Source organism: Mesocricetus auratus, unplaced genomic scaffold (genome assembly GCF_017639785.1).
Source record: "Mesocricetus auratus isolate SY011 unplaced genomic scaffold, BCM_Maur_2.0 Super-Scaffold_100008, whole genome shotgun sequence".
Lineage (NCBI taxonomy): Eukaryota > Metazoa > Chordata > Mammalia > Rodentia > Cricetidae > Mesocricetus > Mesocricetus auratus.
This window is the reverse complement of record NW_024429192.1, coordinates 31,025,786-31,049,187: the sequence shown is the minus strand read 5'-3', so window position 1 is coordinate 31,049,187 and position 23,402 is coordinate 31,025,786. Positions and strand designations below refer to the sequence as shown.

Below are 23,402 nucleotides of genomic sequence, written 5' to 3'. Positions count from 1 at the left end.
TTTCTTCCCCCAAGTATTGACAAAGCCTTTGATACTCTGGGAATAGGGAATTGTGCATAAACAGGAAACTGAATAGTGGAGAATAGGCATAAGGCAGCTGATAATCTTGAAAGTTCTATAATCCATATGGGGTGGGACAGCACTGTGACAGAGGAGGGGCTGGCAATGGAGCCAGCTCTCATTTGGGTCCCCTTCTTAAGTTGCCATTGTCCTTGACAAACAAGTGACACTGAGCTTTGCTTTCCTCATCCACACAGAGGAACACAAACACAAACTCACCGCCAGCTGCTGCTTATTCCATTGCTTGTTTTGTGACAGTGTCTCCATCTGTGGCCAGACATTGGGAGGTCTCTGCATCCCAAGGGCTGATTACTGACACACACCACCACCCTTCCTAGCCCATGGCTATAAGATCAAAATAAACAACATAAAGACTCCAATTAACCATTTAATCCTCAATCAATGTTGGCCTGTTTTGTTACAGTCATCTTAATAATAATATAAATATATGTAATAAATACATAGGTATTTTTCATTAGTCCCGGGAAAGTTGAGTTCAGTACCACGCTTTGTGTTCAATTGAAGCTTCTTGACATTATACAGGAAAAATAATGACATTCAACACCTTGTACTGTGAAAATTTACATAGTGGTTAACTTACACAAAAGAAATGCACTTGGAAAACTACGGAATCCAAAGACAGAATTTCAATCAGAAAGACAAACCACTAACTCAAACCAAAATAAACAAAGCACTTTCTGTCATTAATCTTTGATATTAACTGAATACATTTGATGGGCCCAAGAAATAAATTATTACCTTAAACACACTGGTCAGATAGACTTTAAAATATTGTAGAAAACAAAGGCAGCGGCATAATTGCTCCTAGATTTTTCCACTTATTTGAATCCACATACACAGGCTTGCAAAACAAAATGTATATACTGAATAGCTTAATGAACAGAAGGGACAAACAATACCATTCTGCTTCCAGGAAATTTTGTGTTCCATAGCTCCATAGCTGATTTTTTTTAAAAGGGCATGTTTGGCTTGAGAGAAGGCTTAGCAACTAAGAGTACTTGTTACTCTTGCAGAAGATCAGAGTTGGATTCCCAGTACACACATGGTGGTTCACAGCCATCCATATGTCCAGTTCTAGGGTAACCGAAGCCCTGTTTTGACTTCTTCAGGCATCAGGCATTCATGTGGTACATAAACACACGTGCAGGCAAGACATTCATACATGAAAACTAAAAGTAAATAAATCTTAAAAAATGTAAAAAGCTAATTTCTAATTTCACGTATGCTTGGTAATTTTCTCTCATGCTCTAGGCTACCCTCCTTTAATCCCTCCCTCTGTCCTCCCTACCCCTTGCTAAGAGGGTCTTGCTATGCAGCCTAGGCTGGATTTGAACTTGGGATACTTCTGCCTCAGGCTCCCAAATGCACTGCCATGTCTACCTGCATGATTTTCTTAATAGTTGAAAAAAATCTGTTTGGATCCAAATGAAACAATTTCTAAAGTAAAATCCATGCTTGAAAATTGATTCTAAAATCCCAAGCATATATAGAAGCATGCACAAAACTCTTGGGATACATATAAATAGAGAGAGCCACTCAGTGAATGGTTTGGGGTCTTGGTAACAGATAATTGACTCTCATTAGGCATGTCACTCTCATGCATTAATATGTGACATCACACTCTCATATAACATTTTATAATCAAGAGAAATAAAAAGCCCCTCCAGATTGCAACTGTAAGATAATCAGATTCTGTAGTACTCATTATGACTGCAATTATGTAACAAAACACTCCAAATATAGTTCGGTTATTGCCGTTATTAATCATTCTGGTTTTGTTTCAAGTGCTTGCTTTATAGCCTGCTGGATAGACTGCAGTATTTTACAAGCTGAATGTCGAAAGTCAAACTCGTGCATGTGAATCTGTTGTTCTAAAGGCCTTTCAACATAATTTACCCTTTCAATTTCTATTTGTGAATAAGAGAAAATGGGGGGAAATAAAGCTGGTGTCAATAGAGTCACTGACCTTTGCAGTAAACAGAAGTGAGTCCTTAACACAAAACAACTTTGCAAATAAGAAACCTATTTTGCTAGAACTAGAATTTCTGCTGCTTAAGAAGTTAGTCTTGGAATACCAATTGTTCTTACAAAAAGAATCTGCACATTTGATGGGGAAAATGGTAAGTGTTGGCAGATCCAGTTTTAAAAGAAAGGTTTAAATACCATAGAATATTCCATAGAATACAGTCCTAAGCATTTGATGTACAGACGCATGCATCCCAATTAATTTACCAAGTAAAAAACCAGACATTGGTTATACAGAACCAACACCATCTGTCCCAATTTAAAGCATCATTATAGATATATTTTGAGGAATAAAATTGTACCTGAAAAATTCTTAAGCCTGTGCTTTAGGAGGCTGAAGTGCTCACTAAACAGGATTCCAAATGATCCTAGGGACAGTGGCTCTGTAACTATTTAAGTACTAATATGTAGGCAGTTCGAATAATACATATATAACAACATATGAGCAAGGTTTACAAAATCCAGGTGGCCATTTTCCTGTACTCACAGCTTTTCTTCAGTTTGGCTACAAACATTGGGCCCCAAGCTTTGCCCTTTTCAGGAATCACCAAGAGACTGCATTTCTGGCCAGTCGGGGCAAAGGTGAAATCTTGGGAGCAAGTCCTTGCTATGGCACTAATATCCACGGGCACCATGGTACTGCTGGAGGTTAGGAGCTCACTGATCACATCCTGATTTTCAGCCCTGGATAGTGTGCATGTGGAGTACACGAGTAGTCCTCCAGGGCGCAAGGCTTTCATCGCAGACCTATATGTGATGGCAGAGTGCAGAGGTGAGTTAGGTACAAAAGGAAAGTAGGGACCTGAGTCACGGAGATTAAAAGCCAGCCTTGCTCTGCCTCAGTAATTCTGCTGGTTTTCTGACCCTATGCAGAGGTTGTCTGCACCCTATACATAGTTTATCACTGATGAGTGAGAAACAGTTACCAGATAAACCAAGATGGGAAAGTCAGAGAAAGTGAATTTGGTTGAGGGTTTGTTCTTCTAAGGGTAGGAAGAAGGGGCAGAACACAGATAATGTTTTTAAGTCACGGAAGTGAAAGAGAAAGCAAAGACACTAACTGAAAACAGACGTAATACATCATTGATCATACTCTGTATACTCTAAGTTGGGCTATCAGGTAAAAATCAAAGGGTATTTACTCAAGAATAAGGGATAAAGAATTTGTAGAGACATAAGCAGCTGCTGTGGGCTGTGAAACCAAAGACCTTTGCCTTCGACCTTAAAAGACTCTTCTAGAGTGAGAGCAGCTTCCCACAGTGTGATACTAGTAGCAAAAGCTCCCACCCTTACAATAAACCTCCTGTACATTGTTGTTTCATTATAGACTAAAAAGGTATGGCCGAGGATTCCCAGGAAATGATTAATCAATACATAAGAAAAAGAACACAGCAAAACTGTGGCCTAGAAAAAAACTGACAATTCAATTCAGGGAACAAAATATGACACAATAAACACAGAAAGATGAGCAAAGATGGATCACTCATAAAACAGCAACATCATAAGAAAATAGCAAGAAGACAGCTCATAGCAATTGAGCATCGGTTGCCAAAATAAGGAGTATCTGTAGAAGCACTTGGATGGCAATGGAAACAAATCCCCCGCTCCCCCATCTTCAAAGTAGGACAACAGGCGGATTCAAAGCAAGCTTGTCCAAAATTCAATTAACAAAATTAGAAAAATAATACACGGAAGTTTTTGACAATGGCAATTGAATCAATGTAATAAGATAACCTTCCAGAAATGGGACAGGATGATGCTTCAGATGGAAGGAACTTACCAAGAGACTACCATATTCATTACTATTCCTGTATCATCTATTATATACTGAGTATTATCTAGATATGGTATATGTATCAATGAATAAAACAAAACTATGTAAATACTAACAATTTAATACGTGGTGTGATATCTTAACCTCTGGCCCTAGCACCCCAAAGTCTGAGGAAGGAGGACTGTTATGAGTTGAGTCTGATGCCAGACTTGGTTACACAGTGAATACTAAGCTAGCCAGGGTTACACAGACAGGTTACCTTGTCTCTGAAGGCCCCAGGGAAAAGCACACTATAGCCAATAACAAATGTTCAGCCCCAAAGACACATCAAGTAAAGTATATAGACTGAGCAGGCTGCATTCTTAAATTTAGGAACACACCCGGTAAGAACAACTAAAGAAAAAGCTGTGAATCTGAGAGAGAGCTGTGCAGGGCAATGAGAGGAAGGAAAGGGAAGGAGGAAATGACGCAATTATATTGGTCTCAAAGTAACTTAAAAATTATCCCCCCCCACCACTCTCCTAGTGGAAGGAGGAGAAACTACAGCCAGGATGCAATGTATGAGAGAAGAATACATTTTTTTAAAAACTGAAAATTATCAAAAATAATAAGTCCAGAGACCTGGTGGGGGGAACCTTTATTTTCACAAATATTCTCACAATTATCTCAGGAACACTAATTATGGAAAGATGAGTATGCCAGTGACTGAACCATGCCTTAGACTTACACAACAGTGTGTAAACACACAGTCTCTGCATAGAACTGAGTTTGGAAATAGGCTCTTTAATGAGGTAATTCAGTTAAAACCCAATCATTGGACAGGATGCACTAATCCAATTTAGCTAATATCATTACAGGAGGAAACTTAGACACAGAGACCAAAGGAACATGTAAGCCAAAGGGAAAGAAGGTCTGCAACCATGGAGGAGGCCTTAGGAGAAGCCAGTCCCAGCAGTGTCTCAGACTTGCAGCCTGTCACTAATGCATCAGTTACTAGGTGCACCTTGCCATGGTGGTCAAAGCAAACTCACAGAAAGTATATGTACATGCACAAACACATATAAACCTACACACAAATATATGTAAGAATATGTGAGTTGGCATGTATTTCTATTTCATGTGTAAATTAGCGGCAGGTAACCATGGAGAAAATTAAATCAAGATAGAAAGATTAGGAGTGGCTACACAGTGGGGAACTGTAACTTTAAGTAAGACTAAGGACTGGGTCAAGCAGAGGTGTGAAGGATACACAATCTACACTGCAGGAGTAGCCGATTAAACACCCCCCATCCTCCACCCCCACCAGGCATGGCCAATGGAAGAGGGCAGATTTGTGGCTAAAGTTAGGCAGGGAGGAGAGGAAGACTTTCATGAGGGGAGATCAGACTCTAGGTGCAGAGGAAGACTTTCATGAGGCGAGATCAGACTCTAGGTGCAGAGGGGTCTGTGAATGCTTCGCAAACGTCACCATATACACTTGCACTGAAATACAACGCTGCTAAAGTTTAAAATGCTGAGAAACAAGAGAAGATACTAAATGCCTCCAGAAAGGAAAATGAACATCAATAAATGGGGCATTTCAACATTCAGAAATCGGGCTGGCAATAGTGGCTGTCAAATGAATTCTATTTGCAGCAGACCCATCAAATAAATATGCAAGAAGAATTTAGAAACTCATAGACATCAGAAGACTCTGAAAGTAGTTCTTTAGCAAACTGAAGAGGTAAGTCAAGGAGGAGAACCAGAGCCCATACAAGAGTAAATACAGCTTAGAACAGCGAAGGAAGGGAAGCCCCAGAGCAGCAGCAGTGTGTGAAGGTTGGAGGGAAGCCTCTTCAGGCCACAAGGACAGGGAGTTCTCCAGAAAGAATGACTGATAGTTAAGAAAACCTGCAGATAGTAGATGAAAACTCAGGAGGAACAGTATGAAGGCTGACAGCCATGAAAATGAAAACACCATCGAAGGGTACTGAGAAATAAATAAATAGAGGGAGATATGCGTAGCAGGGTCAGCACACAAATGTACTTATTTTAGAAAAAGAGAGGAGGCACTGCCCTTAGTTATTTCAGAGAAGGGGGTGTGTGTAGTAGACTAAGAAATGGAGGTCTCAGAGCTGACTAGGGAGGGTCACAGATGACCAGGACACAGGGTGTAGGGTCATGTACGTGAGGCTAGTAGCTAGTGCCTACAAGTGAGAAAAGAAAACCAAATTATTTAGGGATCTGGGGATGCTCTTTAGAGATCTGGCAGTGACCTAGAGAATAAATTAACAACAGAAATATGCAAAAGTCACTGCCTATGGAAACCCAGGAGGAAGAGTGGAAGGAAAAGAAAGCAACAATTTAGACACTCAGTTCTATTTCTATATTTTCACCTATGTGGTTAATTTTTATGATTATACAAATGATACGGGAGATATAACAGTAGAGTAATATTTACTTTTTTCCACAGCCATCGGTTCTGTATACTTTTTGAATAAATTTTGATTGTGAGGGCAAAACTTAATATCCAGGCAGCCCATGCCCTGAAGCACAGACTGTAGAGCAAATTCTAATTGGTCTTAATAATAAAAACCCCAAGTCAGAGATAGGGGTAATGCTGAAAGATCACAAAAGCAGAGCAGTCACTGGTCCTTACCTCTACTGAACCGTCAGACCAAAGGGGCTACTCTGTCCCTAACAATCCTTAGACCAAATTCTATGGACTATGGCAATAGGTATACAATTTTAAAAAGTCCATTAGATAGTCACTGTGCACAGGATATATGCAGTTTTCTCTCTCTAGGAGTCCTCAGCCTGATGCTCTGAGCTTCTATGACCCCCACCTTATATTCCTCTCTCTGTCCAGCCACATCCCTTTGTCTCCACTCCCTAGTGCTGGTATTAAAGGTGTGTGACTCCCAAGTATTGGGATTGAAGTTATGAGTCACCACTGCCTGGCTCTACTTTTCTTTTAGGTTGGATCAATCTCCTGCAGCCCTAGGTAGCCTTGAACTCTGCCTCCCAAGTTCTGGGATTAAAGGTGTGTGCCACCACTGCCTGGCCTCTATGGTTAACTAATGGCTTAGGTCCTTACTCAGATGTTCAGGTAAGTTTTATTTGTTAAAGCACTAACAAAATACCACTACAACAGACAGCTAACATTTTCAGGTACCTGAACTTCACAGACTTTCCATGTATCCCTTTGCTAAATTAAAGGTATGCATATGCATATTTGGGGCATTTAAATGACAGACAGCAGTAGCAAACGACAAGAAACACTTAATAGGAAGCTCCACTGTTTTGCCTAAGGTTTTGAGATTAATCCAATTTGTATTAAAAAGAAAGGCTTTGTGTTATTACACATGGTTTCTTTGCTCAGAAATTAATGTGGCCTGCTAAGTTATGCCAACTTAAGTTTAGAAGATAAATTAAAAATGCTGGAATGAAAACAAAACAGAAGAATCAGCCAATACTGCAACCTCATGGAAATTAACTGAAATTTGCATTGAGTCAGGAACATATCATTTGTAAATGGTGAGGCTTGTGTGTCCTTCTGCACAACTTTAGTGAGCAGGGAAAACAAAACAAAGAAACCCTTACTCTTGCTTACTTAAATGCTAGTTTTGTTACCTGTGGGATTAAAATGAAAATAGTCCTTTTAGTAGGAGTTTAAAGATGTCTGTATTCAAAACTGCATATATCCTGTGCACAGTGACTATCTAATGGGCTTTTTAAAATTGTATACCTATTGCCATAGTCCATAGAAAATTATCTGAAATGAGTGCAGTTCTAGTACAATTTTAGTAACAATGACTACATATTTAGTGGCTTAAAGTATTGGAGTCTTATCTCCTTTGGGTCTCTGAAGCCCACAGTTTATAATGGATTTCATGAATCAAATCAAGGTAGTTCTATGCTGGATCACCCCAAAAGCTCGGGGTGAGGAATCCTTATTTTTATTTTGCTTTGTTTTTTAGCAGTCATGTACCTTGACCAGACAATGCTGCCACTGCAACCAGAACGTTGTCATCACAGCTCCTTGTCTACCTCTATGCTTCTTCTCATCTGCAAGGATCTTTGTGATGACACTGGTCCACTGAGATATCCAGGACAATATCCTCATTCCAGGATCATAATTCGGTCAAATTTAAAAAGTTCTTGCCCTATTCTAGTGACTCTGCTCATTATTGTTCTTACCACTGGGTGCTGTCTTACTAACAGTTCCCATCTCTGATATTTAGATATAAAGACCTTCCCCCACACTATCTGTGTATATTGTAAAGAGTGAGAAGAAAATATGGATAAACACCTTTTAGGGACTCACAGCATGCATAAGTAAGCACTCATGACAGGCAATCCCAGGTATGTTTTCAAGCAAGGAAGTTTGGCAGACCTTAACACACTCAATAGAAGGCTAAAATTTGGTATGGAAAGGTATTAAAGACCAGAGAGTTGAATAATACATTCTGGAAAATTAGTATGATGTAGGCCACATAAAAAGACAAAGGAAGAACAAACAAGAAAACCAGGTGCTGAGAAGTTAAAGGGCTTCTTCCTCCAGCATGAGCTTCGGTGCAGTGCAGCTATTCTTTCTGTTTTATTGAGAGGAAAATTAGACTATCATGCTAACCTTCTCCAAGAGAGCAATGGCCTTCTCGACGACCCCAAGTTTCCTAGGTGAACAAGATCTTAGCAAATGTGACATTATTTCCCTGTACGATAACCACTAACCACACCAAATGATGTATTAAGATGCACTATTCACCACTGAGAAGCAACAGAGCAGGGTTTACTTATAGGCAGAAATCAGAAAAAAACAGATAGCATGGTGTCACGCTAACTACACAGAATCAGAGGTGCTCATCCAAATACTCACAGCTGTTATGAGTCTCCATTTCTAAAAGGAGACCTGATAAGCAGTATCTTGGGCTATGTATATTATTCAATATAAAATGTCCAAGTATAATGTAAAATTTGGGGAAGACCTTCACAAGGAAGTAGAATGTCACACAGTTCAATCCCTCTCATTTCACTAGAGCATCTACGTACTTCCCATGACCTCCCTACATAAGTGTTCATTAGACTTAAACCATATTTGAAATACAAAGTAAAATTCTATTTCAGAGCAGTGCTGTAATAAACAGAGCCAATGTTGGTTAGAATAAAATGCAGTGGGGAACGCCTGATAAGAAGGACTACTAACAGAAAGAATGGTGACTTGGCCACAGAATGCATTCCAGTCGCCCTGTGCTTTACAGCAGATCTAAGCTATCTAGCTCTTCCCAAATCTCCAGTAGCTTTGCAGTGACTGCTGTATGGACAAGGTGGAAATGCATCTTGTGCTTAAGCATCTAGTTAATGAAGCATCTGAAAACAAAGCAGACCTATTCCTACTGTGGAAACCATTAACACAAGATCATCTGGAGTTCATAAATGAAACAAAATCCTTACTACATCTTTGCAAGTTTACAGAATATATGCGAATGGGACTTCAGGCCTACTCTTTCTTATAGTCTACCATAAAAGCCAAAAGCTCTGAATCCTAGAGGGTTTTTTTTTAAGTTTTCTTTAGTCTAAAAGCACTAAACTCACACAATCTACTTATGATCAAGAACTATGGCATATGGTTTAACTATTTCTGTTTTGCTGAGTAAGTGGTAATGTTTGATTACAGAGTGAATATCCCTCTGAACTCTGCAGGGAAAAGCAGGTTATCCCATATACTAAGAATGTGCTATGCTCTTTCTCAACCCCATCAAATGTCTCAGCTCTGAAAACACCAACACTATACACCTCAAGAGTTCTGAATCAGATTTTAAGCTTCTGTCTTATATTCAAATAAGCATCATTGAAAAGCTATGTAAAATAGGATCTGTGATATATCTACAAATAGCCACATGGTTATCCACTGAACATTCTCTGCAACACTTTGTACAAAGAGACAATTGAAATGTTTATTTTAAAAGGCATCAGAAAGGGTTGCTGTGTGTAGCACAGCAGCAGACCACTGCCCAGCATGATCCCCAATCAACAAGGGCAAATTAGAGAATCATCAGACAGGCAGATTTACTACTAAGCAATCTCTGTGCACACCAGTGCCTTGTCATCCTAGCAGAAGAAGGGAAACTAGATTCTTCTGCTTTTGCAAGACATCAAGGGTTCCATCCCCTTGACTTCAAAGTGCTTTGATTTGTGTGTTTGCATTAAAAACAAAAAACAAATGAACAGAAAACCCCAGGTCTTTGTTTATGGGTACTAACTAAAGCCAACTGTCAAGGCATTCCTTTTATCTTCGGGAAAATTAAATCCTCTGCTTTTCATTGAAGCTTATCACCCTTCAAGGGTCTACTTCCAGGAGAGCAGCTCAACCACTAAGAACCCTCTGTGATACCGGCTCAATAACCAGGTAGGATTGTGCTCCTTAGCACAAGAGAGCTCGCTCGCTCGTCTTTAGGTCTCTAGATGGGCTCACGGGTCCCAGCTACCAGCATGTGATCTACAGAGAACAAAGGGAAAGGCAAAAGGCTACCTGAATTGAAATCCTCTAAGGAAAAACACAGCACTTTCATAAGGTGTTTCCTGAACTTGGAAAGCTAAAATGAACAAGAGAAGCAAAAATACTTAGAACCCTGACAGCTATCCAAGTTCCAAAGGAAAAGTTACGGAAGCAAGTTCCAAGTCACAGCCCAGACTTAGCATGTGACACAGGATGTCCTGTCCTGTCTTCCATACGGCAAACCTCAGACTCAGAATGTTCTTTGTGGGCATACTATTGAGATCACCTGACATGTAAAGGCTGTAAATTCCCCTTTCTCATCTATTCTTCCACTGTCTGATTACAAAACCTGGCATTCTGTGGGAAGGGTCACTGTTAATTAGATCAGTACATTTAACTGTTTTCTGAATGTAAAAAGGACCAAACTCACATTATAGGAGAAAAACAAAAGACAAAAACCTACGAGCACAGCAACAGTGCCATCTTTTGACTAGAGAAGATAAAGAAAACGGTTTCAGTTTTCCTCTCTCAATCACTGAATCCCTGCCAGGAGGTAAGTGACTTTATTTTATGTCATCACTGTAATGTGTTTTGAGATGTGGAACTGGCCTCACCTCCAATATCTGATGCAAAGGTAATGGAATCATAGGTGACTCTACTCTTGAAAATATAGGTGATGACTGGAAAATACTGTAACTAATATGTTTATATCTCATCTTTATTTGTGTCATTATATTGACACTGTAGAATTAAGGTAACTGTACCATATCATTGGATATAAGTACAAACAAGGAGAAACAATAAAATAAGATTCACATATTGCTTTAAGTGGACAGGACACAATCTTACCAAGCTTATCCAGCTTAGACTTTAACATTACACTTCAGAAAAAAAAATCAAGTACGGAGGATTCGGTGGTTAAGAATACTTGCTGCTTCCAGAAGAGCTGAGCTTTATTCCAAGCACTCACACATTGGACAGCTCCCAACCCTCTCCAGCTTCAGCTAGAGGGTACATGGCCATGCCTTCCTTTGGCCTCTCGGGTACATGTGGTATATAGATACACACATTTATTTATGTATAAGAATAAAGCCTTTTAAAAAATATAGTCAAAGTTTCCTAATTTTAGACATTTAAAGTAAAAGTCAGAAGCCAATGTGATTACTGAGTAACTGACTCAAGCAACACCACAGAGACCCTGAATCACAACACAGTGCTTTATAAGACAGGTCTTCTATACTGAAAAGAAAATGGGTCACAATGACATGAAAACAGCAAGCCTCCTAATCCCACTGCCCAATAACAGTTAAACTGCAAAGATAAAACACCGCCTTCCAAAGGACATTATACACTTGACATATATCATCTCGTGACGACAACATCACTCTGTGTTTGAAACAAAAATATAATATTCCTGCATAAAAGGGAATGTAGAAATGGCTCCAATTAACTTGGAGCAGGCAAGCAAAACTCTCCTATACTTGAACCCCATACAAGGAAGCCCTAATGAATAATCAGGGCTTTGGAGAATCTTCATTCAAGTGGCCCTCGGCTTTCTTGCAGCAATGTGAGTTATTGCTTTTTCTCAATAAACTCTTTTTGCTATTCTGTAGTCTGTATGCACTTTCATTTCATTCTTAAGATGCCAAGGAACGTGGTAACACGTAACCTAATCCCAGCTGCCAACTACCAATAACAAGGTAAACTGTGTGAAGAACATGTGATCTGTCTTCATATTAACACTTGTTTGACACCTAAAGAGCATTGTACACACAATCTTAATGAGACCTTACAAAGTGTACAAGGTAAGTGGTCTGACTCTATTTATCAACCTAAGGGTCACAAACTCTGACTAAGTTACACTGCTAATTAAGGAAGCACAGAGTGCTGACCTAAGCTAACATCAGAATGGGGCTACAAGCTTTACCACTGCTTCCTCCTAAAGCAAACACTAAAAGTGCTAAAATAAGTATGGAATCTAGGGCAACAACACCTAGGATGCCACACGCATTCATTTGATCACCCCAGCTGTACCAAGTCCTTAAGGAAGCAAAGGGAAAGCGACATGCCTCCAGGCACTTTAACACAAAGAAATCAGAAGCTGGCACTGCTGAGGCAATGACCCGAGAACCTGAGTGCAGTGATGTTAGTGATGCTTGTTTACTCCTTCCTACAAGTTCAATTCTAATTAAATGGTAAGAACCAGACTGGCTGCCCTGGTGGGCTCAGGCTCCCACATCTTGTAGAACCTGGCTGTCTCCTGATTGCCAGTACTACTTTAGGAAATCTACTTATGTTATTATTTATTTAAGTCATTATTACATCAAGATCTTTTCTGTTATATCAGGAAGAAAATATATGATGGGGGATGGTCTTCTGCATGTATGTTTCTCTTACTAGTTGATGAATAAAACACTGTTTGGCCAATAGCCAGGCAAGAAGCATAGGCTGGGTGACCAGACCAGGAGAAGGCTGGGGAAGGGAAAGCAGAGGAAGGCTGCCGCAGATAGATGGCATGTATCCACCAAAGGAGTAACAAGTCCGGACATTCTCCGCTAAGCCAAGACCACGTGAAAATGCACAGATTAATTAAAATGGGTTAATAATTAAGACAGAACTAGCCAATAAGAAGCCCTAGCCATCGGCCAACAGTTGAATAGTTAATATATCTCTGTGTGCCTATTTGGAGCTGAAAGGTGGCGGGACCTGCTGGAACAGAAACCTCCATCTTCAAAAGTACCTTCAGTACTACTGAATTTGGCATCATGCTGTAGTTGCTGTACCAGAATCTGGACTATAATAATGATATAATAAGCAGGTAACTGGGAACAAATTACAAACTACAAGTTACAATGCTAGAATGAAAACTCATACCCTTCTTTAAATTCATTGGACTACTGTGCTCAGATATGTGGTTAAGTAGTATTCTGAGCATATCTGTGAGGGTGAAAAGGTTAAATAAGATTAGCATTTGAATTGAGAGACTAATAAAGCGGGTTGCACTTCATAATATGGGTGGGGCTTGAACAATTAGTTGAAAAACAGAGTGGAACGAAATATTGACCTCAGAGGAACTCTGTAGCAGATTGTGATGGACTCCAAGAGCAGTATGGACTTTTCCCTAGGTCTCCAGCCTGTTAGTCTACCCTGTGAATTATGGACTTACTAACCTCCCTAATTTCATACAGTTTCTCTGGAGAACCCTAGCTAATATGGACAATGACCTTTACTATACCATCACAATTTTTTTTAATTCACATTTTTTTCTCTTGATAGAGTTATCTGATCAGCCTGACTCTGTAAAGTGCACAGACAACTGCAGGCCCAATACTTCCAACTTTTGTAGACATTAGCAGCTGTGCACACTTCCTTTTGGAATCACAGGGTATCTTTCAAGTTCTAATTCTGAGAAGCTGAGCTCTAATTCTGGACATTCAGATTAGAGAGGAATCCAACAATTCCTCTACAGATCCATAACACCACTAAAGTTAGAGCTTAAGAGCAACAAGAGATCTACATAGGTTTTGGAAACAGAGATGAATTTCTTTTCATTCTGATGGGTTCTCCCATCTTGTGTGCAGTCAGACTTCCTAGCTCAAGTCTGGTTTATGTAACCAACTCTCATAAGTGGATGAGATCTAATTCTCAGACTACAATCCCGCAGCATCTGGGGAGATTTCTCTCTAGCCAAAACTGTGTAATTGAAGACCTAGTCATGGAATTACACTTATGCTTACTTTTAAGAGTTATGTACGTTTCCCCCACAAAATCATGTTTTTGTTAAAGCAGGTGAACACTGACTCATCTGTCAAAACCCACTGCACAGTCTCCGAAATTCCCTAGTACATTTCCCACAGGCAATATATTTTCAGCTTTCTGCAAACAATGGCTTTGTTATAATCACGCTGCATGTGCCCATGTGTTTATTGTTTCCTTTTTGAGGCAGGGTCTTGCTATGAAACTCTGGAGGCTTGGTATTTGCTATGAAGCCAGGCTGCTATAGAATTCTTGCAAGCCCCCTGAATAATGGAATTACAAGCATGAACCACTACACTTAGCTTGTGATTTTAAAATATAACGCACTAAATGAATGAATGCTATCTTAAGAGGGAGGCCATGAAAAAAACATTCAACATTAAACATAATAATGTATTTAATTTCAGCAAACATTCAAAAGTTCTGAGTAAACAATAGCTCAAGTGGTTTCTAACTTTCATGTTGTAGGAAAGGTGAATGTAATAGAGGCCATACATTTCACTTGGGGAAAAAAATAAAGGTTTTTCCTATCAATTGAATGAAAAAGATTTTTCTAATTATTAAAAGAAAAAAGTTTTTCTTCACGCCAACATAAGTTTCAGATAAGTCCCACTGTAGAAAAAAAATCAATAAGGGAAAAAATATTCAACATTAAACATAAGAATGTATTTAATTTACATTCAAAGATTCTATGTAAGCAATAACTCAAGTGTCCTCTAACTTTTAATGTTGTGATGGGGTGAATATAATAGAGACTGTAAGCTTCACTTGGGAAAACAAAATAAAGTTTTTCCCTAACAATTGAATGAAAAAGGTTTTTCTTCATGCCAGCATAAGTTTCAGATAAGCCCCGCAGTAAGCAAAGCAGTCAGTTAAGGAGGACTAGTACTTAAAGCAATGTGGCTTCACTTCTGGTAAAGTAGTGTTGTTGCTGTTTTTAAAGATTCTATTTTTAATTTTTTTAATGTATTTAAGTGGGGATCTTTCTGTGGGTTTATACATGTAAGTGCAGTCAGTACCTGTGGAGGACAGGGGAGGATGTTAGATCCTCTGGACCTGGAGTTATCAGGAACTGGAAGCCTTTTCTCATGGGTGCTAGGAACCAAACTTTAATCCCCTGCAAGAGCAACACTCATTCTTAATCTCTGAGCCATCTCTCCAGCTCCTATTTCATAACTGTTAGTAAGAAACTGGACTCCATAAAAATGGTTATTGTTATAAAAATGAGGTATGTGGTACCAAAAAAGACAATTACATCATCTTAAATAGTAATTATCTCAGATTTTGCCTTTTTATTAAGAAAAGAGAAATCTAACAGAATATATTTTTAAATGATGGGGAGGGCAACTTCATCTAAAATAGATTCAAATTTTAAAAGAAGGTATTAGCCTAATTTGATGGATAACAGAACCAATTCAATTACTATTCTACAGTTTGACAAACTGTAAAAGAATTCCTGAATGGATTCTCAAGGTTCCTTTAAATCTGCAGTCCAAATGTCCAATTCCTGTGCATCCATCCTGTGTTTCCCTGGTACTAGGGGAGGAGCTCTGTCTTTTACCTTTCCATCCTGGGTCTGTCTTTTTCATGGTACAGTCGCAGCTTCTAGTATTCCTTTCCAATTTTCCTGCTTCCGTTCCTTTTCGCTGGCTCTCATTTCTTTCCTTGCCCACTGCCTGTTTCTCATCACCCCCCCCTCCCCATCCGTTGACTGTTGCTGCTGGAAAACAGCAGCCTGGGCAAGAAAGCAAATCAAATCTCCCTGCGTGATTATGCACTACGACCACAGAAGCATTAAGGTGAAAAGTTGGAGCTCATGGGCAATCTATCAAATAAATGCAGATCTGAAATTAAGTTTCAGGTACTATCAACATCTAAACACAGATATTTCTAGGTTGATAGCTATCCAGTGCTATCATCAGTTTTAAAAGTATTATTTTACAAGCCTTGAGGGTACCCTTTCCTGTGCTCACAGTGAGTAATCAAATTTCTAGATAGCAAACTGTTTATTATCAAGGAAGTTCTGTACATTCAAGATAAATAAACATGACCAAGCTTGCTATTTTCAGAGGCACCATGCCCAGTGGCCAGACTTTTGTCAGTATAAGAAATGAAGCCATACTGATAATTAAACATTTCTCTTCTGGCAGTAAGTTTTTACCTTGAAGAAGGGATATTTCTTACACTGTACTAAAAGAATAAAGAAATGGCACCAGAACTCCTGAAGCATATTATAAAGGACAAGCTCTAACACACTTGTTCCCAGTTTCCACTAAACTATCTCAAGGTTCTTGTATATTCTGTAAATTTATCTCATTAATATGTGTATAGGACAGGAGTTAACTATTAAAAGTTCCCTGCTTAAAACTGAATTTAATAAATTTGTGATTAGCTGCCTAACTTCTAGACAGGGTCTTCTATCTTCCAAACAAAATCTTACACAAAGTGGGGAAAATGTAAAAGTCTTTAAGCAAATCAACAGAACTGGCGTCTGTGTGTATCTGTTGTGTTTGTGACGGAGAAGTTCTGGGAAGAAATGGATGGGGTGACTGAGGTGTGGGTTTAATCAAAGCACTTCTTAAAGATGCATAGACAGAAAAGAAACCCATCAGAGCTGATACAATTTGGGCTCATGGCAAACACATTTGCCAACACAGAACTATTGAGTAACAATTTTGAAATACTGTTTTCTATTAAGAAATGGTCTTTAACTTAAAATCTTATTTTTAAATAAGAAATGGCCTTTAAATGAAATTCTATGCTTTTACTTAAAGATATGACATCTAGCTATATTTTGGATACAAATTAAGGGACTCTAAAGATCCTCTTATATACTCCCTCAAGATGTTTCCTAAATCAGTGTTATACATGTTCCCTGAATCAGTGCTCTAGAAACAGAGTTTATAGATGTTCCCTGAATCAGTACTCTAGAACCCCATCTTTATAGTTGTTCTCTGAATCAGTACTCTAGAACCCTGTCTTTATGGATGTTCCCTGAATCTGTGCCCTAGAACACTGTCTTTATAGATGTTCTCTAATTGAGGCTGTAGATTCTCTGTCATTGCAGATGTTCCCTGAATCAATCCTGTAGAATCCCTATGTCATTGTAGATGTTCCCTAAACGAATGCTGTAGAGAATTCTTTGTAGACGTTCCCTGAACCAGTGCTGTAGATCCCTGTGTCTTTATAAGACATTCCCTGAATCAATGCTATTAGAATCTCTATGTCTTTACAAAATAGAGTCACATTGACCTGAATAATTCTTTAGAGAAAAACAATGATCTCCTCTTAAAGAAAAAAGTCATTTGACTCCTGCAGTGGCCAGATTAAGATAATCAAAAGCCTGTAAAGTTTAGTGATGGCACGCTAGTTGGCAAACTCAGATTCCTGTGGTGAATGGTGGAATGGGGTCAAGTGCCATAGCATGACTCTGATGGAAGAAGCTTCGTAGATTCTAATCAAATCTGTCAGGTGAAGGAATAGTTCAAGGAAGAACATGAGGCACCAAGCAGCACTTGAGAACAATCAAAGCCTGGCACTGTGGAGCACACTTATGCCAACTCTTGAGAGGCACAGGTAGGCCTACAGACTGTTAATGGTTTCTGTGGAGAGAGAGAGAGTCAGTTTTAATATGGCTATGGCTCCAGGTAGGTCACATAAGCTCCAGTGGATGGCCCCATGCCCAGAAGCAAATGAACCCAAACTGAAGTCAATGTCATTGAAAACAAAAAAATCAGACAAGAAGTTGTTAGGTGGAGGGAGGTGGGGGAGGGTCTGGGAGGAGTTAAGGGCGAGAAAATGGTCAAAATAGAGTGAATGAAATACTCAAACAATTAAGACAATATTTTTACAAAATGAAATCACAATAATGAAAAGATTACTACAACAGTTCCCCAATGATGAGCTATTTTCAGTTACATAATATGGTTTTTAAATTAAATATTAGTCAAAGGTGCAGTTAAACTTTTAAGTAGAAGCCTGAGGCTAAGAGCCAGTAATAGAACAGTTACCACGTATAGGCAAGGTCCTAGATTTGATACTCAGCAAAGAAAAGAAAAGAAAAGAGGTGGTATTCAGTCTGAGTCAAGAACAAATAGTTTGGCCCAAGAATAAATCAAGTGTTAGGCCAGTAAGACGGCTTTCTAGGCAAGGTACTCGCCACCAAGCCTGATAACCGCAGTTCAAACCTAGAACACAAAAGGTTTGTCCTCTGGCCCCCACACATGCATATGTGGCTCAAAATAAGTAAAGGGAGGAAAGAATAAATTAATAGTGAATACTGATAGTACAGTCCCGTTTTTCTTTTGGAAAGTACACCTATTCATTTTCACGTGTGTGTATGGTACTGCTTTTCTTGTCTTACCTGCTCTCTAGCTATTTTCTCTAGTACAATCTTCATTACACATTCTGATGTTTTCCTGAGGACATTAAAACTACATACCTTATGATTTACAGTGCTTGGCACAGTACCATACAAAGTTTATAATTAACAAATGCTTGACAAATAAATACTGATAAAATCCTATACTAAGATTATATTTCACAGTACTAGACACTTTTCCAAACCAAAAACCATAGTCCCTTTTCATTTATGAGTGACCACAATAGCTACAAACTGTAGGATTTGATGTCTCCTGAACTCACTTCCTATAATTTCATTTAGTGTAGAAATTCGGACAACTATCATTGAAAAAGACAAATGTAAAGGCTGGGGATAGAGATCAGGAACGGTGCATGGACCTAGCAGGCATAAGTCTCTGAGCCTGATTCTCAGTACCAAAAAAAAAAAAAAAAAAAAAAACCAAACCAAAGCATAAAAATCAAAGTTCATTCTGCCAAATTATGATTAACTGCAGAAGCCCTGGTTTTTAATCCTAACTTTTAAAAAAGAAAAAGGAGGAGAAAATACAGGAGGAAGGAGAAATTCAGTATTACTATTATTTGCAGGAACAGTTTGCTTTTGTTTTCCACATTCCAAACATGTATGACAGAGCATGTGATGACAATGGACAAGGCAGACTGATAGGACCTCAGAGGAAAGAATACTTCACAACAGAAACAGGGAAGAAACCTCCCACACTGACGTAAGCATGCTGCCTATGATTATTCTTTGGACATGGGATGGACTTCTTTCGTTACCATATTGATAAATGGTAAAGGCCCATACTCCAAGTCACTAGGAGTCTCTCAGCTCAGCTCCGGAGCACCAGCAAATAAACGTTGGTGATTTTTTTATTGCTTCTTTTAAAACACAATTCTTGCTGTCAGTGTACCACTTTTTAAGACTTGTTATCTGGGTGATTTATACAAATTTTCAAACCATTACCCAATAATCTAAGCTTCCTCTTTCAATGACTTCTCAAATTCAATTTTACTTGTCAAGGAGTAAGAAAAGAAAACCGGAAGAGGTCACTATTTTATGTGTGATTGATTTTCTTGCAGGAAATGGATGACATGATACATTACTGCAATAAGATACCTATATTTTTGTGATAAATCATACTCTTCAGTTAGCACTTTCCCAAGCCCAAATCGTGTAAGCTTCTCCTGCACAAATATCAAAACCACTTTCTAGAAAGATGCCGTGTTTATCACTTCCAGCATATTTCTCACTCTATATTCTTCTAAACACACTGAGATGTAAATGGAATGACAGAATTCTACTGTGCAATGTCTATATGCACGACACTCACTAGCAGTGACTGGTTCAGAAATTATCTTGAGAAGCAACAATAAAGGAATAATTTGAACAGTGTTCTATGAATAAAATTGGGTTATGCTCAATTATTCCTTTAATTCTTCCTCTTCACTCTTGTATTCTAAGAATAGCTTAGGGCAGTGGTTCTCAACCTTCCTAATGCTTCAACCCTTTAATATAGTTCCTCATGCTGTGGTGACTGCAACAATAAAATTAGTTTTATTGCTCTGCTTCATAACTATGATTTTGCTGCTGTTATGAATCATAATGTAAACAGTTTTGGAGACAGGTTTGCCAAGGGGTCACAACCCACAGGTTGAGACAAGACTTGCTTAGGGGCTATTTGTGTGATAGAATTTTACATAAATTGTGTATGTTCATCCTTAAATAACTCAACAGAGATTTTCACATAAACCAGAGTTCCTTCTAAGTTTGCAATCAACTCGTATGCTTTGGGGATCGGTCCTCTGTCATCATAGTGCTACTCATGTTTTTAGCCATCAATAGTAAAAACGTAGGCTAAAATACTAATTGTCATGATTACATACAATACTACACATAGATTTGCTTTTAAATGATTTTGTAAGAAAATGTAAGTGCTGAAGTCAGAGCTCAGTTTAGTTGAGTGTTTGCCTAGCCTGTGAATGACTCTGAGTTTGATCTTCAGCACCACAGAACATCTCCACTGACAAAAAACCAAACACCTTGCACATCATCTAATAGTTCTTTCTAGAAATGAGCATAAAAACCTTCCATTAAACAAAGCACTGCTTTTCATTTACGAACCACATAAAACATGCAATATTAACATGACTATAGATGTTTACCTTTCGAAAGCTAAATTTTTCTCCTTTATTTGGAAACAATCGTTTTACATATCAATCCCCCATTCCCTCTCCCTCCCATCCTCCCATGCCACCTACCAGACCCCCAACCCACCCACCTTCCACCCACTCCCCAAGGACAGTGAGGCCTTCCATGGAGCATCAGCAAATTCTGTCACATCATTTGGGGGAGGGGCCAGGCCATCCTATGTGTATCTGGGCTGCAGTAGTATCACTCCATAGGGAATGGACTCCCAAAGTCCATTTGTGCACTAGGAATAAATACTGGTTCCACTGTTATAGGTCCCATAGACTGCCCAGGCCTCCTAACTGGCATCCACATTCAGAGGGTTTGGTTTGGTCCAGTGCTGCTTCCCCAGCTTTACGACTGGGGTCCCTGTTGGGGGAAGTCCTGTGCGTTTGTCAATAAAGTACTGTTGAGCCAATAGGAAACCTAGATAGGAGGAACTAGGAGTCGAGGAGGATTCTGGGAAGGAGAAACACAAGAGAGTCAAGATGTAATGCCATGGGGGTAGGAAGCCTGGAACCATTCTCCGGTAAGAGACATACTTAGATTAACAATTATGGGGTAATTACTTAAGTTAGAGCTAGCCAGTAAGAAGCAAGGCCAACAGCTTCATAATTAATATAGTCTCCTGTGTGTTTATTTGGGACTCATGCAACTCTAGAACCAGGCTGGTGGGAAAGCGGCTCTAGAACCAGGCTGGCAGAAAGGCTTCTCTCAAGGAAAAGACTTCTCATAACAGGTCCCTGTGCTCTCACTAGGTCAGGACAGCTGGTTATGTGGGTTCCTCCAGCATGGTCTTGACTCCTTTGCTCATCCTTCCTCCCTCTCTACAACTGGGTTCCAGGAGTATGGCTCAGTGCAAAAGCTAAATCTTTAAGCCCTATGAAGATTACCTATCTAAGGAATCACTAGAAAAAGGAAATGTCATGGATGGCCTGAATTAGAAAGATCATCCTGCTTCAGCCCCTAAACGTACTGTACTCACAGCCTGAGGCACGTGTCTGAGCTCACTGCTTCTCTCCTTTCTTAGTTCCATCCTTTGTCAAGTATCAGGCCAGGCAACGTGCTTTTTCCTAACTGTTCTTTGCAAGGATCTATCAATTCTTTGTAGTCTGGCTAATACTTACACATATGAATTTACTCTCTCGTGAATTGCATATAGGTCCACTTATCTCACATTATAGAATAAAATGATTATACCTTTTCCTGAAAAAATAAGTATGCAAAGAACATTAAGAACACTGGCCAAAGAAACGTCTTTGTAAATGATAGTGGTATCTCTGATTTTGAAAATTACCATAGTTCTTTTCTTTCCTGAAGTGGAGAAAGGGAGATAAGGAAAGATTGTTTGGTATGCTTTATCTTTTTAACTCCATGACTTGTGTGTATCAGGAAGTCGGATCTTTATTACCCCATGCGTCTACAGCTTATGTATTTGACTCTCTGCCCTTTTCATCATTATCACTTAGCCAGATACCAATTTCAGCTGCTTCTCGTCAGAGCAGCCTGGGAGTCAGAGGCAAGGCTTGCAGGCTCACTGCTCAGGGGAGAGGATGGATGACAGCTGCAGTGATGGCCTTTCCCAGTTACACATGATGACGTGGAAACAGACACCAGTTGTGACTGACAGTCAGTCGGGTGCCCTGTCAATCTACTTAAACATAAGTCATCTTTTTCAGCGAGTTAAGGAGATAGAAGGCTGGGGTGCCTACTAAGGAAGAGCTTCAGCTCTTCAGTCATAAGGTGCAGAAGTATGTGATGATAGTCATAATGACTGAAATCCTATTGGATCTTAAAGAAAATTTAGTATAGGGAAAAAATGCATGCTTTGTCTATATAAAAGCTAAAATCATCAAACTATATTATGCAAACTGCTTTACATTTATGCCTAATTATCTTGCAGCACAATAATAATTACAAGATTATTCTGATCAGATTAACTTCGGCCAGAATAATTATAACTCTGTATTCCAAATATTAGGCTTTGGAATTTACTGCTTTAAAACAATTAGTTACTGAGTCCTTTATTTGTCTGGCACCACATTGAGACTAAAATTATTCTCAGACCCACAGAATCAACTAGCAGGGCACACAGGTGCTCACAGAGACTGACGAGAAATCACAGGTCATGTGTGGGTCTAAGATAGGTCCTCTGCATATACACTACAGTTATACAGCTTAGTATTATGGTGGGACTCCTAATAGTGAGAGTGGGGGTATCTCTGCTGTTCTTTTTTCTGTGTTTGGGACCCTTTTCCTCTTACTGGGTTGCCTCATTCAGCTTTGATATGAGGGTTTGTACCTAGCATTATTATAATTTGTTATGTCATGTTAAGTTGGTATCCCTGGAAAGTCTGTTGTTTTTTGTTGTTGTTTTGTTTTGTTTTTTAAGGAAAACAGAGGAGACAATCTGAAAGACAGGGGATATGTGTGTGGAGGGGCTGGGAGGAATGGAGTATAGGTAAGGGAAACTGTGGTTGGGAGGTGATTTACATAAAGAATAAGGAATAAGCATAAGCATCTATTCTCCAGGATGCTTCCAGTCTTGAGAAAGAAAGGTAGAAACAGGTCAATGTCTAGCCACGCATACACCTTTTATTTACTTATTTATTTTGGTTTAAGAGACAAGGTTTCTCTGTGTAGCTCTTTCAGTCCTGGAAGTTACTCTGTAGAACAGGCTGGTCTTGAACTCAGATTCACCGGGCCCTGCTTCCCAAGTACTGGGATTAAAAGCATGT

The 23,402-nt window shown here is 39.2% G+C and overlaps 1 protein-coding gene across 1 annotated transcript in view; it reads right to left on the bottom strand.

Moving 5' to 3' along the window:
- Positions 1-435: 435 nt before the first annotated feature.
- Positions 436-23,402, bottom strand: part of Nsun3 (NOP2/Sun RNA methyltransferase 3) — a 47,059-nt gene continuing 24,092 nt past the window's right edge. Inside the window, exon 6 of the mRNA XM_013118166.3 lies at positions 436-2,853. Coding sequence (XP_012973620.2) covers positions 2,559-2,853 — 295 coding nt within the window. The 3' untranslated portion in view covers positions 436-2,558. The remainder of the gene's footprint in view (positions 2,854-23,402) is intronic.